General features: G+C 36.1%; 1 protein-coding gene across 6 annotated transcripts in view; it reads right to left on the bottom strand.

Annotated features, from left to right (window-relative positions):
• Positions 1-18,139, bottom strand: part of mast4 (microtubule associated serine/threonine kinase family member 4) — a 141,579-nt gene that overhangs the window by 59,581 nt on the left and 63,859 nt on the right. For all 6 annotated transcript variants that reach the window (XM_084414460.1, XM_084414463.1, XM_084414461.1 and 3 more), the window contains exon 4: positions 1,424-1,455. In XM_084414460.1, the coding sequence (XP_084270586.1) occupies positions 1,424-1,455 (32 nt within the window). The remainder of the gene's footprint in view (positions 1-1,423; positions 1,456-18,139) is intronic.

The raw sequence follows: 18,139 nt of genomic DNA, 5'->3' as shown, positions 1-18,139 counted from the left end.
ATATATATATATATATATATATATTTATATTCTATTGACATCAGAATATCTTCTTTCCTGTTCCAAATAAGAAGAAACAAATCATATAGTTCTAGAATGACATGAGTAAATGACATATAGATGACCATTTTTTGAGGGCCTAATGCCATCCTGTCATCTACAGGTAAAGATCGGACTTTTCAAAATTCTGGTCACCGTCAAATTTCAAGACGGTGAAATGGAAGAAAGCTGTGTGATGGTCTATGCAAGAGATTGCCTGGAAGCCTTGAACTCAAACATCTGCAGGTATGCCATTACCCAACATCTTTTTAATCAGTTTTACAAATGATCTTTTTGCCTTTAAAGGAATAGTTCACTCAAAAATGAAAATGTCCTAAATATTTACTCACCCCAAGGTCCTGCATGACGTATATGACTTTCTTTGCTCAGCTGAAGAGAAATTAAGGTTTTGGAGGAAAGCATTCTCTCTCCATCTAATGTGTATAATGTCTTGTGAACGCGCTTGACAAAGCTGGACCAAGGCAAGCATTTGTAGTTAAGAAAGTATATATTGTTTATTTTATTCTGAAAATGAATGATCTTTCGCTAAAGAAGACTCTTATTTGGCGACTGGGGTCATGTGGAGCCCTTTGAAGCTGCCTAAATATGGATTTTGGACCATCAAAAATGGTCTACATTGGAAAATCCTGGAATGTTCTCCTCTACAACCTTAATTTTCTCTTTGGCTGAGGAAAGAAAGTCATATATATCTTGGATTGCCTTGGGGCGAGTAAATAATCAGGAAATACAATTTTTTGGGTGAACTATTCCTTTCATAAAAAGATAGTAGATCAGTAACGGAACACAAAAGAGGAGGATTCAAACCTGGGTATTGTTGGGTGCATAACGTTATAGCATTAACCGCCAGGTAACAACTGCATGATTTCTAAACAAGGTTTTATTTCACATTATTTATATGCAAATGAGCAAGTCCAAAAATAAATATTTAAATAAATAAACAAATCCATACATACACACGAAGAATGCAAGCCATGCTTGAAAAAAAGCTAATCTTTTTATGTGGATTAAGACAACAGAAAAATTGTTTACTCGTCAACTTGCATATAGAACCTCGACATGGGAAGTAATTGGGAGGGTAATTTACATAAAACTGAAATTTAGCTAACTCGGCACTTTTCAAATTTCGTCTCTCAAAATCTTCAAAGCAGGAAAATAAACAGCAAAAAGAATATGGCCAAAAGAATGAGATGCGTTTACTATAATAAAATCTGGTAATTCAGTTTAAAAGTGTGCCTATACCCTGACCACGGTCTGTAGAGGATGAAAATATATAAATGTTTTGCTGTTGATGTAGGTTTATATCTAGACTCTCTTGTGTATTGGTGACTATTAAATGAAAGACAATCAAAGTAGGTTTACTCACAAACTTCCTCTTCTGGGAAGGCTGAGCTCTTTCTGTAAGAAAGCACAAAGAAAGAACAAAGTTCAATTCCACGACAGAATAATAATAATAATAAAAACATAATAATGTAAAGAAACATTTAATAATGTTAAAATAATTTCTTCTGTCCCTGTTGGATGTGCAGCTTGGGCACTATGACAGCCAATTATGAGCGGTCTTTGCTTAGTCATTCATCATCAGTGGATGCTAACAGGTGCCCCAGATTTCAACAGTAACCCAAGTGGAGCTGTAGTGGTGACCCAGTTTTCAATCTCTCCAGATCCATTCAGTTCCAAAGAAAACATGAATATTTAACCTCTACCATTCACGCAGCCCCGTGTGACAACACAAACATCTGGAATAGTTCTTATAAATATTATATATAATGCATCCTTGTTGAATAAAAGCATACATTTCTTTCAAAGAATTCTGACCACAAACTTTTGAGCAGTAGTGGATATCTGATCAAAACAGGAATGAATTTGGTCTATTTTACTGTGGAAACATAAACTTGCTGAGTCATGGCAGCAGATACATTAAAATAAATAATAAACTTTTAGATTACGTGTTTAATCCTTCAAACCACAAGTGAAGTTATAAAATAACTTTCAACCTTATTTGCCCAAAAATATATTTCTAAACCAAATTGAATTGTCATCAAATCTGTAATGATGGTTAAACTGGTGTAAATTAATACAATTTACAACAATCCCATTTGATCATCTGTGGATGCAGAAGTTATCACTATTCAGTGAGCACATGCAATAGTCACAGGAGGCCACAAGAGGGCATTTGAGTTGATACATTAATAGATCCAATTTGAGACCTTTGACTTTTATAGGAGGGATGAAGAGCTAAAATATTATGGTATTCTGGGCTCTAATATACTCTAACATATGTATAATTACATACATATACCCTGTGATATTACCATTACAGGGTAATGAATTCAATAAAAAAAAAAAAAAAAAAAAAAGGTCTACACATTGATATTAAAATAAAAGAGAAAATGAAAAGACAGTAGTTACAGTCACAACATTAACAAAAAAAGTGTCTTGTGAGTAAATCCAGTAACTTTCATACAGTGATCATAATTATATTTTTAATCAGTAATTTGTAATTTATACTGAAATACATTTTTAACATCTCCGTTCCTGCATCACTCTCATTAACAGAAAGCGATTACGTGTTCAACTTTATATAAAATGTATATAATTGAGCTGGACCACAGTTTCCAAAAATGGGATGTCACATTTCCAGCAGCAGCTAGTTCTGAACTTCTAATGTGCGACTGTGACTTCAAGCTCTGCCGTATGGTGCAACGGCACCCTGAGATATCGGAGCCTCACACTATTCAAAAATAATGATTGAAAAGTAGCGCTGGAGCTGCTGCAGAGCACAGCAGGGAACAGCAGTGAAATGGTGCGACTCTTGCAGGGTTTAACCATGAATTCAACGCTGGAAGGCTCACCCACGGCTGAACATGAATATATGCATTACCATTCACTCTCAAAGCTACTAGGAGAGATGTGCCTGTGGAAAGTCGAGAATGATTGAATTATATTTCCATCGTTGCAATGGTTAAAGCAGTCTGTATTATGAACATTGTGGAAAAGATCCATACTGCATAAGATGCAAAGCAAGATTTTATGGAAAAACAGCAATCCAGTTCAAACTGCAAAATTTTAAATGTCTGAAAATGTATGTCTTGAAAAATGTCAAGAAAGCCAACTTGAAAAATCAGTACCAATAAAATAATTTACTGAATTTGAGCTTTTCCCAAACTATATTGCTATACTGAGATGAGTAAAAATTGACTGAAATATGTTGAAATAAAATGTCTTTGTATAAGCAACGTATTAAACTGCAAATTAACATTTATATGTCATATATTAATATATCATAAAAACGATATGTTACAGACGAAATATGAATGTTTAGACAATATTTCGTTGACTAGTTTTGGACAGATTATAAAGTTTTTACTGTAAAATAGACTACTGCCACATCAAAAAAGCTTTTGTTTGCCAATTTCTGCTCATATGGGATGTTTTGTCAAAAATAAAGTAGGTATATTGAATTATCAACTAAGATGTTATTATAGTGTTTGTTCCAATGTATATTCAAACTAATGAATGCTTAACTTTGAAATCCATATGATAAAATGTGTGCTTTTTACAAAGAAAGATTACACTTGAAATATTGTTAAAATTGTAATTGTTGTTGATTTACATGTGATTTTTTAATTTTTATAAAATAGCAAAAAATATTTACAAGGTAGATGTAAACAAAATCTTAATAGGTCAATATAAGCCTTCTCATTAAATTATTTATTATTCTGTTTTATTAGTGACAAATTTGCAGAGAGGATAAATATTCCAAAACTTTCTGAAAATACAGTATGAGAATTAACTGCACAATTACTAGAAATGTTTACCTTGGATATTATACAATTTGCATGCATACAAAATTTGTGGAAAAAGGCAAATTTTTTCAAGATGTTTCCAACTCTAACTTTGAACCAATTCTGTAGAATGACCTATATAGCCTATTTGAACAGGATTTGTTTCCAGGTATGACAACTCAAAATGTGCTTTTGACTTTAATTTATATTTGAATTATATTGCTAACTATTCTAAATAAATTAAAATCAATATACACACATATACATGTGTCTGTATATATATATATATATATATATATATATATATATATATATATATATATATATATATATGCTCTTCATATATCACAACTATTAAGTGTTTTTAACCACATAATGTTTATTTTAGGTTTCAGACATTTAAATGCGTATAATTTATAGCGAAACAATACAATTATAGTTTGTAACAATCAATTCAAATATATTTGCCGACGTGTTTTATTCATATCAGATACACAGTGTAAGTAACTATAAAGTATACTCTATTCTTCTCCCAGTTCACCGGCCAGTTACTTTCATGTATTTCGGGAGAAACTGATGAATTCACATGCTTTAATAAGTCCAACAGACAGAAATCTCTGAACTGCGGCCCAAAAAGCTCATGACTAAAAAGCTCATTATGCGGCTCATTATGCTGGTCATTGTCTTCTCAGTTATGAATCACAGCATTATTCATGATCATTCACGCCCCCACACATATTGCCTTTCTAAACAAAAAGTGTCTTACAAAATTTAAATCAATGTATTGTTTTATGTGAATGAGTAGGCAGGATGACATTCACATCACTTTGAAGCAAAAACTATAGGTGACAACATCCATTAGTCAAAAGTCTTGTGGACACATTTAGTATGTGTTTTGTGGCCTTATTTCAGAAACGTTAATTTTATTTATTTTTTTCAATAACTATGCATAAACATTATTCTCTCAAAAATCCAAACATGTACATACATGTTGTTCACATATTATGGTAGCCCTGTTTGTGCTGAATAGAGTGTAATGACACCTTTGCCATTAATATGTTTATAAGCAACTGAAAAAAAAGCACAAATGTCAGGGCATGTCAAAACATCTCAAGGACCCCCAAAACACCTTAGACCACTAAGGGTTAAAAGACTCCATAATTTTAGTGCATTCAGATAAGTGCAAGAGATCGGTAGAAACTATAAAAGGTCTACTTTTATTTATTTTCCTCACAATAACAACAAAACTGCTTCATTCTTCAACTTCATTCTGAAACATTTCACAAAAATTAACCAAAACTCAGCGAATGCCTGCCACACAGACATAAGAGATATGTATTTGGAAAGCTTGAAGTGTTTACTTTTAATGAAGTCATTTCGAAAACAAATATTCTCTGTTTATGTAATGCATATGAAACCAACGAGAGGTACAGTTTCTCCTGTATCTGCTCATTACCTGTAATGTGACCACACCCACATGCAGCAAAGGCTATTCATATCGTAATTGTCTATGTGAGCCACGCGAACCTGTAAACGCCCCATCAATTCAATAAACAAAGCATCAAGCTTCTTCAGGTTTATCTACTTTTTATCGAGTTTGGAAAAAGAATACACTGTGAGGAATAAGCCTTAAATTTACCTCAGAAGAAGAACGCGATCGATTCAGTGGAGGATATAATTTCTGCCAGTAAGTCATTTATTTTCACTTGCATTAGTTAACGTTTTATTGTCACATACACTTAGAGTATACATTTTACTAGTTGAACTATTGCAAGACTAAAATGTGTGAAATCGATGGAAAGTGAAATTGCAGACAACCTTTCATTATTAAATCTAGATGTCTGAAGACACAAGGATGTTCCCTGTCAGTGAACAAGTGACTGATGAATTTGGATCTCATCTGAGAGTCCAATCAACTTCAAGTGTAAACAAAACTTTTTGAGATTTGTGAGATTTGAATCGCGAACCACACCCCGCAAAGCGAGGCGTAAGGAAGCGTGCTGAACTCACCCATTCAAGCTTTCTCTTCAGAGCAGAGTGTTTCTCACGATTCTGCTCAGCAATCATCGCGTCAGCATTGGTCGCTTCTAAAAGAGCTTTCTCTGCATTCATTGCAGTTAACCTATAGGAGTATTTCACACGCTGTTGTGCAGACTGTCTGAAGTGGGTCTTGCACGCCGTGCAGCGACCAACCCTGTGAGCTTCAGCACTAAGAGAGCTTTTTCCCTAAAAGAGCAAGCTCTGCTCTGCTCGCAAGAGAACATGACCACGTCGGCACGCTGGTTGTGTCTCGCCTTTCCCGTAAAGGCTTGAGCCCCTCTGCTGTTGATCAGCCGCAGCTTGTGTGTAAAAGCACAGCCATGGGTCTGGTTAACATTCTGGGAGACAGAGGAATAAAGTGGTAGCTCTTTCGCCGGGCAAATCCCTGTGTGCCGCTGAGCTGCTGGCTGTCATCCGCTGCTCTGGATGAGGAACAAATGTTGATAGCTGCATCAGATAGAGGGCCATTTTGCTCTGAAGATGAAGATGACGCTGACCTTCCTGCTTCAGCAGTGTTTGCTCATGCTGAATCCGATTCAGAGTTGACAGCCATGCTTGCCCGGGCCGCTGCGCGCTTGGACTCTGAACGATCGCGGCTGGATGATTGGTTTCAGGGGGCGCAGCGCAACATGGAAAACGCCTTGACCCGGCTCCGTGCCTTTCTTCCCAGAGGTGTATGAAGAACTTTGGCAGTATGGAAGCAAATTACTGCCAAGTATGGAGGGTAGTTTGTCTGTTTAAAAAGTTTTTTTTCCTCTCTCATTACCCTTGATGGTGGAGCAGGCAGGGGGTTCATGGGGATTCCCCAGGTTGAGTGGGCAGTTGTGGTGCATGCCCGCAAAATGCTGCCACCTGGTGGGGTCACCCACAACACCCGTCCAAAGCCTGTAAGCTCTGGCTTACAGTGTTGCTGGACAGGCCACCTCTGCCCTGCATGCAATGGCCACTGTGCTAGTCTACCAGGCCAAATCACTCATAATGCACAAGGGTAGTTCTGAGCCGGAATTGATGCAGGAACTGTGCACGGTGACTGACCGTGATGAAAGTCACAGTGCAGGCCCTCGGCCAGACGATGTCCCCCTTGCTAAACCTTGCAGACGTGCGCTTTCTCTGTGTGGTTCATGATGCAAATCTCACTCGCCTATGTCCATTGGCTTGTTTTGTTTACACTCCAAGGTAATCGGGCTCTCAAGTGAGATCCCAATTTGTCAGTCACCTGACGTAACGTCTCCGATCCCTCATTCAGGGAACAAGGGTTACATTAGTAACCTAGACGTTTTTATGCTCTATTATAAAACAGTACGATACATAAGTAATGTGTTCACATTGTAACGTGATGATATTAGAATGTTTAGACCAGTGTTTACAGTGAAATACTGTGTCCGTGGATATCTGCTCAAACGTAGATGTTTATAATGTGCTAAACAATAATATTTCACAGTGAGGAGTGCTAAATGCTGCTCCATCTCTGCAATCGCTGTGAGTTTGAGCCACTTGAGATGTGCATTTGAAAACCAAAATGCGCCAATCATTGCAAGTTTTTACTCGGTTTTAGTCGAGTGTTTGAAATAACCATTTTGGATCTGATGTGGCTACTTCTCACAGAATGAGGCAGACTTTTTTTTTGTATTCTATACTGTAATTAATGCTACGTTGATTAGCATTGCAATATAAATATACTATGTTCTTTTGAAAATACCAGAGATGGCTTTAAGAACACAGATAAACTATATGCTGCCCATCAATGTTGAGTCAGCCATTCAGACACTCAGCGAGCACTCAAGTGGCTTTCGACTGTGAATGGTGACTGAGATATGAATGTGCGCTGTTATTCATAATCAGGTACATGCATGCATTTGTGCTTGCCGAAATCAACATGATCTTAACACTTGCATGGTTTTGCTGGTTCACTGTGGCTCTCACTTGCGTGATACTGCCACTGAGCAGCCCCTGCCCTTGAAGGGTTGGGGCTTGTCTTTCGTTGGCTGTTCATAGTTTCCACAAGGTCCGCTAAATGGTATGTAGGAGGTCAACGGGCTTGATGTTGTAGTCTGGCTACCTGTGAGGCTCTATTCTCTGTGCTTATGTTGGATAACACAACAGGATTTTATGTGGTCCCCAAAGTGTTAGCATGCAATGCAGAGAGACCAACTCGAAAGGGAATGTCTCCGGTTACTTTCGTAACCGTGGTTCTCTGAGAGAAGGGAACGAGACATTGCGTCCACCGCTGTTATACACTCAGTCTTACAGGCCCCTCTTGGCAGTCAAAAGATTCTGAGACAATGGCGTTGAGCACCAAGCTAAATAATGGGTGGCTCCGCCCAGGTCGTGCGCCCAAACACAACTGACCAGTAACATTTTACTGGTGACATGCAATCAGACTTCAGGATTTCAAGGAGGAGGGGGAAATACAAAAGCGTTAGCAGGCAATATCTCATTCCCTTCTCTCAGGAAATCAAGGTTATTAAAGTAGGACAAAATCACAAAAGTTGTCAACATGCCCGACTTGACGAGAACCCTAGCAAATGTAGTTATTTATGTTTTAAGTAAATGTAAACAGCTGAGAAAGACAACACGTGTACAGTATTAGTATATTGGATCCATGCATTGTATTATATGACAGCAGCCTATATTCCTGTAGTGATTCCTGTTTTTTAACGTTAATCAAACACCAAAAGACAAACAAATCACTCACTGCTCTTGACTGAATAACTTTTGTAACTTTAATAAGGATTAATCTATATTTATTTTATACAGTGAACATTGTATGCATTGTATTATGGGACTCCCTTAATGCATTTTAGAGCAAAAGCATGAATAAAGTGATTTCTCTCATCATCAAATATTTTGATCAAAAGAAGATCTACAAATTTTCTGTGGAGAAAAGGTACAATATTGAGATATATGGTTTTAAATGTAGCCATTTTGGCCAGACCTTGTTAGGGTTTTTTTTTTTTTTTTTTTTTTTTTTACACATGACCAAATGTTACTCTTTTCAAATTTAAAACTGCAGCTTTTGGATCCTCTGTCTTATATGAATAAATTAAATTTGAGATCAGCACAAGGTCATGGTGCCTTCAAACATAATGTTTGAGGTATTGACAGACAACTTCAAACCATCCATGGGCGTTTGAAGACACCTAACTTCCGTAAATTTAATGACAGCATGTAATTGCAATGTAAAATTCCAAAGCAAAGCAGCCCAGTAACTCAACTCCTCTTATCTGACATAACAGAAAAACAGTAAAACATCTGTCTACTGCTTTAAAACTCAGCATTTTTGCATGTCCTGACCACGACATGAAACTTCTTAACGTCCCAGCTACATCAAAGCAGTGATACTGTTTTAAAGACCTTGCCATGAAAGCATATTAATAATTCCCTTTGAAATTGCTGCATTTCTGCACCATCGCAAGATCAAAAGTGTGGCAGTGTGAAATGCTGACTTGTGTAAGGGCTTCCCCCCTCTTTCAACATTTTTTTTCTTTTCTTTTCTTTTCTCAACGTGTTTCTGATGGAAAAGGTTGACCAGATCTACCATCTGTCAATCGCCCCAAGGACAGTGGTGCTGAGACCCCCGGTCAAGAGGAGCAATGTTTACATTAAGATTTATGATAAGATGAATGCTTTAACTTCAGAGACTAAGCAAGCAGAGTGACTCACTCTTTACAATGGCAAGGGAAATATGCAACATTTCCCGACTCTGCAGTGTTTACCAAATGAATAATAAGCCTCTACAAGCATTAAAGTAATAGATCAGCGAAAAATAAATGTACTCTTCCTTGTTGATACAAATCTTTATGACAGATAGAACAGTAGAACAGATGTTTTTGTTTTGTTAAAGTCAAAACACTTTACTTTAATTTCCTATTATCAATGTAAAGCTGCTTTGGAACAATCTACATTGTTAAAAGCGCTATATAAATGAAGATGCCTTGACTTGATTTTTTATTTTTTTATAATGCTTAATCAGTTATTTTCCATAGAATGAAAATGGATGATGATTTATACTATTAAACTCAAAAATAACAGAGGGGGGAAAATATGAAAAACTCGCTATATTCCAAGTCTTCAGTCATATTTTAGTTTTGTGTTTTATATTTCACATTTCATTATGCTGGTGCATTTCACATCAATGCACATCGTGCCAGGTTTGGTGTCAAACATAATTTGTTCTTCAGCGCAAATGAGATTTGAGAGCTACAGCACAGGAAGATGGGATGATTTTCATTGAATAAAAAAATTGCATGGCTTCATAAGATTTTTAATAGTGGAGGAGTCTGTAACCACTGTAATGTTTTGGAGCTTAAATCATTTAAAATCAGAAAAATAATTTGTATTTTTTGGGGGTGTCTCATAATTAAGGTTACTAGTTATCTGGTAAAAAGTAATCTGCAGCCTTGTCAAATTGTTAATACATGGTTTTCATATGTAACATTTAGAGGTACAAAACATATATTTTTGTATGTTTGGCAACTGAATACAATAAAATCAAGATATTAATGCCATGATTTTAATATCCATAAATAAGGATTCATACACATTTGTACGTCTATAAAGTTGTTCATACGGAAATCATTTACGATATTGCTGTCAATACGTCAATATTGTACGTTTCAGTGTCTATGGAAACGTAAGTAAATGTGTGTATGGTAGAACCACACTTTGTAAAATGCATACAAATACTCAATAAATGAGATCACGTTGAAACTCTACTGTACAGCTGTTATCCAAAAGCGTTGCAGCACGTGCATGGCCTAAGAGTGTAACACGATGCAATCAAACCACTAACCATTTACTGAACATAGCACACATATGGAAGACATATTTGTTCATTTACTTCTCTAAGACGCTTTGAGGCGTTTAAAATTTAGAATGTATGTAAATTTACTTTTTATATCTAAACACAAATAGGACAATTAAAAAAGAATGCACCCAATGAACGTACCGGTGTTTACAGTGAAATGTTTGAGTCTCATTGACTTACATTATAGGTGTTATTAAAAATCTAACCAATATCAGTGATGTTAATCGATATCTTTATAAAACAGACATTTCTGATCCAGTATAATTGGCTGAGCCATGTTCAAAGCCATTTTAAAATACTCTATAAACCCATACCTGTTAAGTCCTTAGATCAGTGTTACTGTGCCAAAGCTGTGTAGCTTGTCAACCATTCTGCTAAATGTTGCAGCAGAACTAGATTGCTTGGCAGAAGATTAATTGTTATCAATGAAATATGAAATTGTTTTTGCTGTGTCTCCCTACCATATTGTGCCCAACAACGCCTCTTAGCCATTCTAAAAATCACTGTAAACCATGGTTTCTTGGATTTTATTGCTTACTTTTCCTTCTTTGATACACATACTAATTTATTGATCAATAAACACCATTTCTAGGGCATAGAAAATGTTCACAATAACCAAGCTTACGGAAACCATGAAGTTAGGGGAGTGCTTACATTGTTCTTCCAGTAAAAAGGAAGAACTCGGCATTCAGCTGGAGTTTGTATTGGTCAGACAGCAGGTCTGGGGTCAGTGGTCAGGGTACAAGAGTTGGGAAGTACTATGGAGGTCAATCCAGCTAATAATGTGGTCATGGCACCCAGAGATCCCTTAGGGCCACAGACCAATGTTTTCATCATCTGTAAAGGTCAGCTGATATGACAGGCTGAAGGAACGTGCCTAGCTTCCCTTCAAACCATCATATATATTGCTCTGCAGTATTTTGTCCTTTTGTCTAAGCATTTTGATTTATATTATTACTCCACTATGTGAAAGTCTGTAATTACAATGGCATATCTAAATGACCGTAGAGAATGCAGTAAAACCGAGAGTAAAAGCTTGTTTCTTTTCATTAAGGTTATAATAACGTGTGTTTAGAGAGACTATCACCTCAGCACAGTAACAAACACATAAGCCTTCCATTTCAAATGATCATTTAACACACTGTGACAGTTAGGTTTTTCTGTTCAGTGATTCATACTGTACTTACAGTACTTCATACGTCTTTAAAATCAAATTACTTTCCTTACTTACCTAAAATCAAATTAAAGACACTATTAGTTACATATTCAATAATTAGTCATGGATGCTGAAACAGGTTTGTGGATTCAGACTGGTTTGAAAAAAATGTGTGAAAGCAGCAAAATGACGTCAAATTAATTTATAACAGTATAGACCTAACTATTACTGGTAATCTGAAAAGTATTTGATGCACACAATTAAAATGCACACAATTTGATCAGATTTAGAAAAAAATACAAATATAACACTGTATCAAGCAGTGGCAGCAGTGTCCTGCAAAAACGCAAACATTATTTTATCAAAATAATATAATAAAAAGGAAAATATTGTAAATATCAAATATATGTAAATATAAGTAGTACATTCATGAGCACAGATCTGCTTCATAGGATGTTAATTAAAAAAATTAAATGTAAATATTATTATGCATTTTAAAACATCTAATTCTATGCAGGACAAAAACAGTGGATGATTTCCAAGCAAATTTAATTTAATCTTCATCAAGCAACAATCAGAGAAAATGTACATTTGTTTGATGTGGGTCATTTAACCGTGAAAAACATTTTCTGACTCATTTGAAGTCAGCGTTTCCTGTACTTGTTTCCTTTCATTAGCACCTCTGAAGGTGAAAAGCACCTCAGCGTCTCAATCTAATTTCAACATTTCTAAAGTCCGACTCTATTTATGTCAGTCAGACCCACCTTTGCAATTTCTCTTCTTATTTCATCATTTTTTTCAATCTCTCCACAAAGTCTAACTTAACTTACCTTCTGCAATCCATGAAAGGCTATATCTCCATTTTTTCCGCAGTCTAAGAAGTGTATGTGAAGAAGTGTGTATTTACTGGCCAAGAGTCGAGCTCCAACTGTTAGATTAACACAGTGTCAACCGAGCAGATAGGCAGCATATGGCACGCAGAGCACACAAATTTAACTTAGATGTGCTGATAACTTCCAAAAGAGCGGAACACACACTGAGCTGGACTGGTGGGCTTTTGATATTGCCATGAATATAGAAAGAACTCAAAACTACCCCATATACAGAACAAACATGCCGTTGTTGCAGTCAAAGAGTATAGAAGCCCAAGAGGCGAAACTCTGTTGTGTTATGGGTAACAGTCTGTAGATGGCGCTGCGGAGGCGCGTCCGCCATTATGGACTGAAAGCTGCTGAAATCGTTAGCGCCAGTCAATGGCAAAATCCATTTTAGTAGGTGTTTATAGTTCATGTGTGCACTTGCTAGATTGCACATCTTTTTTGTACCTTTCCGCCTGTAATAGGACATTCATAGATTGTTTTTGTTCTTGCCATTGAAACGTTCACTGTGTGTACTTTGGACTGAAGATGTTGAAAAAACAAGTTGTTAATATTTTTGTGATATTCTATGTAAAATATTAACTGTCTTTAGAAATGTTCATTTATAATTTTATTTATTTATTTATCTATTTATTTTTCCAAATCATATATATGATGTTCACTAATTTCAAAATCAACATTTGAAAAAATATCTTATTACTTATATCTAATTACTGTGTGTCTGCTTATATTATTTCATGAATTTCTGTTAGTCATATAACAAGGAAAATGCAGAATAGAACATAAATATTGATAGATTAAAGTTTTGCAGTAATTTTATAATTGTATCTTTGCAAACCGTAAGTGGTAGGCTAATGAAGCCGATTCGGTGGGGGACGTACCCTTACTAAAAAGTACTATAGGAATCTTATAGTATTTTTGGGACAAAATATTATAGTAATCTTATAGGAATACTATAGTAATTTGGGACATACTACAGAAGTACGATAAGACTACTATATAAATACTATAGCAGCTTTAAAATATTATAGAGGTATTACAGAACATCACAGAAGTATGTTATGTTCTGTAATACCTCTATAATATTCTAGAGCCGCTATAGTATTTCTATAGTAGTCTTATAGTACTTCTATAGTAATATTTTGTCCCAAAATACTATTTTCCTAAGGGTAATTAGGCCATGCATAACCAACACATAGACGTATATTTTCTGTCATTTAACGTCATTTAACGTCGGTCATCCTCAATGTATTTTAAAGTGTTTTCATATTTAGATATGACGGCCAGAAAAAATTAAGTTATGTTAAGTTTTTGTTATGTTAAGTTTTTCAGTGCCATTGACTCCCATTATTTTTCGGCGTTTTCCTTCAGTTTTCAGTCCATAATGGCGGCCGCGCCGTCACGTCATGGGGGCAACTGTTGCTATGGAGCGTTCTATTGAGTTTCGCCTCTTGGGCTTCTATACTCTTTGTTGCAGTATTAGTATTTTAGATGAATCCAGCATCAGGATATAGCGTTTAAGTTTAACATAATAACAAAACATATTATATTATTATTTAATTGATCTACTCGGAACTGCAAAAATAATGCTTTTCCCCAAACACTCCCCTAGTCCTCTATTGGCCATTTAAAAATATATCCCCACCCCAAACTCATCCCATTGGTAGAAATCATGTTGCTGTGTCGGTCTGGATCGGGATGATCAGACAAACAGAGCAAAGTTTTGAAAGCCCCACAAGGCCAATGTTTTTGCTCTTCGGGAAATTAACCTACAAATGGCTTACGTTTATTTGAGTCTTTAAAGGTCCTGTTTTTCGTGTGTTTTTGAAGCTTTGATTGTTTACAGTGTGCAATATAACATGTGTTCATGTTTCGCGTGTAAAAAAAAAAAAAAACAGTATTTTTCACACAATTTACTTATCTGTATACCGCTGTTATCACTGTCCTAAAAACGGGCTGATGACTTCCTTGTTCTATGAAGTCCCTCCTTCAGAAATACGTAACGAGTTCTGATTGTGCCAGCGGTTCCTGTGTTGTGATTCGACAGCAGCTTAGCCCTGAAAGGTCACGCCTCTTACCATAATGTGATGTAGACGGGCTCTGATAACGTGGAGATGCATGCGCTCAGGGATGGCCAAACAAAGGTGATTGGACTCCGGGATGAAAATAACAGCGTCTCGACGACATGGTGACAAACACACTCTACAAACGCAACTCTTCCTCTTCTCCGTGGGAGCGCAACAAGACCACGCCCCCTTTTTTGTGTATTCCTGTGGGCGGAGGTTAGTCAAAAAACTGTTCTAGTGACGTCATTAAAGAAGGAAGTAGAGGGATGTAGTCCAAACGGGCCGTTCGATGTAGGCGACTTCTGTTAAATAAAATATCTCGCTTGGCATTGAACTTTGAGCTTTATAATTTTACAGATATTATTTATACTCTAACAACAACATTACACACTAACTAAAGTTTGAAACATGGGATCACGAAGAACGGGACCTTTAATACAGTTACGTTCACACAGAGTTCAGTTATTTACTGGAGTGACAACAGCATTCTATAACCGAAATAACAACCATACATTTTCTGGACTCACAACTGCATTCTTGGAAAACCTGCACTGTATGAGCGTAACTTGTCGGTCACAGACAGTGCGAGAGAGCCTCTCTGCGCTGAACAAATGCATGTGTACCGTGTGTTGCGGGTTTCCATGTATGGTTTGGTATCTTACAGTAATGGAGATATGAGATATGAAGATTTTAGATCCAGTCACTGTTCTCCACCGGAGCCCCGTAAGCTTTGTTCTACGCATTACTCAAATACTCTGCGCTCTCCACCCAGATAATATAAGCTGCTGTAAGTTGCTGTATGACATTTCAAGCAGTAAAAACAGGTGACTGTGAACGTAGCCATAGTAAATGCACAGCACAGTCTGCTTTCCAGTGCATACAAATAAAAAGCCAAACAGTTAATATGTGAATCATGCACATTAATAGTGTGGACGAATGAGCATTTATTGATGTGTCAATATGGGCACAAACCTCCTTCATTAGACATTATCAATCACACTAACTGAATTCTGATATATCATCATATATTATGCTCAGCAAAACACACTTGCCCTAGCCAGCCTTTGTGAAAGTGACAAACTAAGATTGCTCACTATACACATAATTCAAATCAAATATGAAAGCAAGTTATTCACCAAACAAACAACGTAAGATATTCAGTGAATATATCACAACAGGTATTTATTGACTTCAATAAATATATTTTGATTGCACAGCCCTTAGACACACACACACAAAAACACAATCCATATACCTCAAAATTGCCAAATAATTACTTTCATGCAAATTATATGTGCAAACCTTTTTTTATTAGACCAGGCCTAAATGTGAAGTGAAGCTCAATGCAACTAAATAAATGCAGGGAGAGGTGACCCCGTGAGACTTCTGAAAGCACACATTCACTGCAACTGTAATTACAAAGCTAATACAGCACCACTACTGTCTATTCATTCTAATTACCTGCCAGTATTAACTGCCCATTTCAATATGTTCTGCTGACAACGATATCCCAGTATATCCAAGCAATCCTACAAGATACAGCCAGGAAGACGCATGTTTATTTGCTTAACAATATGTTTTAGTCTTTTTGAATTGCATTACTCAATTTAATGTCATAATAGGCAGAACATTTGGGAGGTAGTGGGGACATTATTAATGCTTTGGAAAGTGAAAGATGGCTGATCATTTTATACACCATGTTGTTTAAACAGACTGTTACACTTCAATTGAACGGTCTTCTTGCTTTTAAAAGACAAACGAATGAATGGACGAATGGACGAATGAACGAACGAACGAACGAAAAAAATAAAGATTCAGTGTTCTGCTGAATGATTTCATGTTGGACACGGTGTTTCATTTGTCAGTCAAATACATGTCAAAGCACTATTCTGCACTCTGCCTCAGGCAATGATCTCATAAATCTGAGATACTATTGTGTGTGTGTGTGAGATACTTCCTGCTATTGTATTTTTCCTACTATGAAAGTCAATGGCTACCGTCAAATGTCCGGTTACCAACATTCTTCAAAATATCTTCTTTTTAGTTCAACAGAAGAAAGAAACTCATACAGGTTTTGAACAACATAAGGGTGAGTAAATGAGAGAATTTTTTTTTTTTTTTGGTGAACTCTCTCTTCAATGAGTGAATGAATGCAAACAATACAAGGAAGAAAAGGAATGTGTGAATGAATGCAAACAATACAAGAAAGAAAAGGAATGAGTAAATGAATGCAAACAATACAAGAATGGATGCACAAATGAATGCACAAATGAACGAATGCACGAATGAATGAATGAATGTACAAATGAATGAAAAATTAACGAAAAATTAACGAATTAATGAATGCATGCATGATTGAATGAATGCACGCCCAAATGAATGAATGAATGCCCAAAATGAATGAATGAATGAATGAATGAATGCATGCCCAAATGAACGAATGATAGAATGAATGAACGAATGAATGCACAAATTAATGAATGAATGCACAAATTAATGAATTCACGAATGAATGCACAAATTAATGAATGCACAAATTAATACACAAATGAATGCACAAATGAATAAAGGCACAAATGAATGAATGCATGAACGAATTAATGCACAAATGAACGAATGCACAAATGAACGAATGCACAAATGAACGAATGCACAAATGAACGAATGCACAAATGAACGAATGCACAAATGAACGAATGCACAAATGAACCAATGCACAAATGAACGAATTAATGAATTCATGAATGAATGCACAAATAAATGAATGCACAAATGTATTAATGATATCAAGGAAAAAAAAAACCTTGCTCTGTTGTCAGACAATTACAAATTATCGTCCCAGGTGTAAATAGGAATTCAAGTTAAAATAAACACATTGTTTCTATTGAAGACTGTGTGGCGAATATTCTCTCTTGGTGTGAGCAAGCCATTAGATTTAAACTCCAACATAATTATATTGAAGTGAAAGCTCTCCCAAACACAATTAGAAGTGACGCTGTGTGTTTAGTGGGTCTCAGAACAATTGCCCTGCTTGCTGCAGCTACCTTGATGTAATTGACATAAAGCAGCTAATTGACTCAACCTTCTCACCATCACCAACCTGTCTAAATTTAGCCATGTAACACACTGACTTTCTCTGCTGTAGTGACAATTACAATATTAACTCAATGACTTCAGGAAGTTCCCTAACATAAAAGAAACTCATCAGATTTATGAGATCATAGCCTGAGACAGAGTGTCCAACATGTAATCATATAGCAGAACACTAAATCTTCTCCTTAGGGCAAAGCTTCTTTTTTTCTTCTTTTTTCTTCTTTTTTTTTTTCATCAGACCCATACTGTAGAGT

This window comes from Rutilus rutilus (genome assembly GCF_951802725.1).
Source record: "Rutilus rutilus genome assembly, chromosome: 7".
Classification (NCBI taxonomy): domain Eukaryota; kingdom Metazoa; phylum Chordata; class Actinopteri; order Cypriniformes; family Leuciscidae; genus Rutilus; species Rutilus rutilus.
This window is presented reverse-complemented; position numbering and strand designations above follow the sequence as displayed.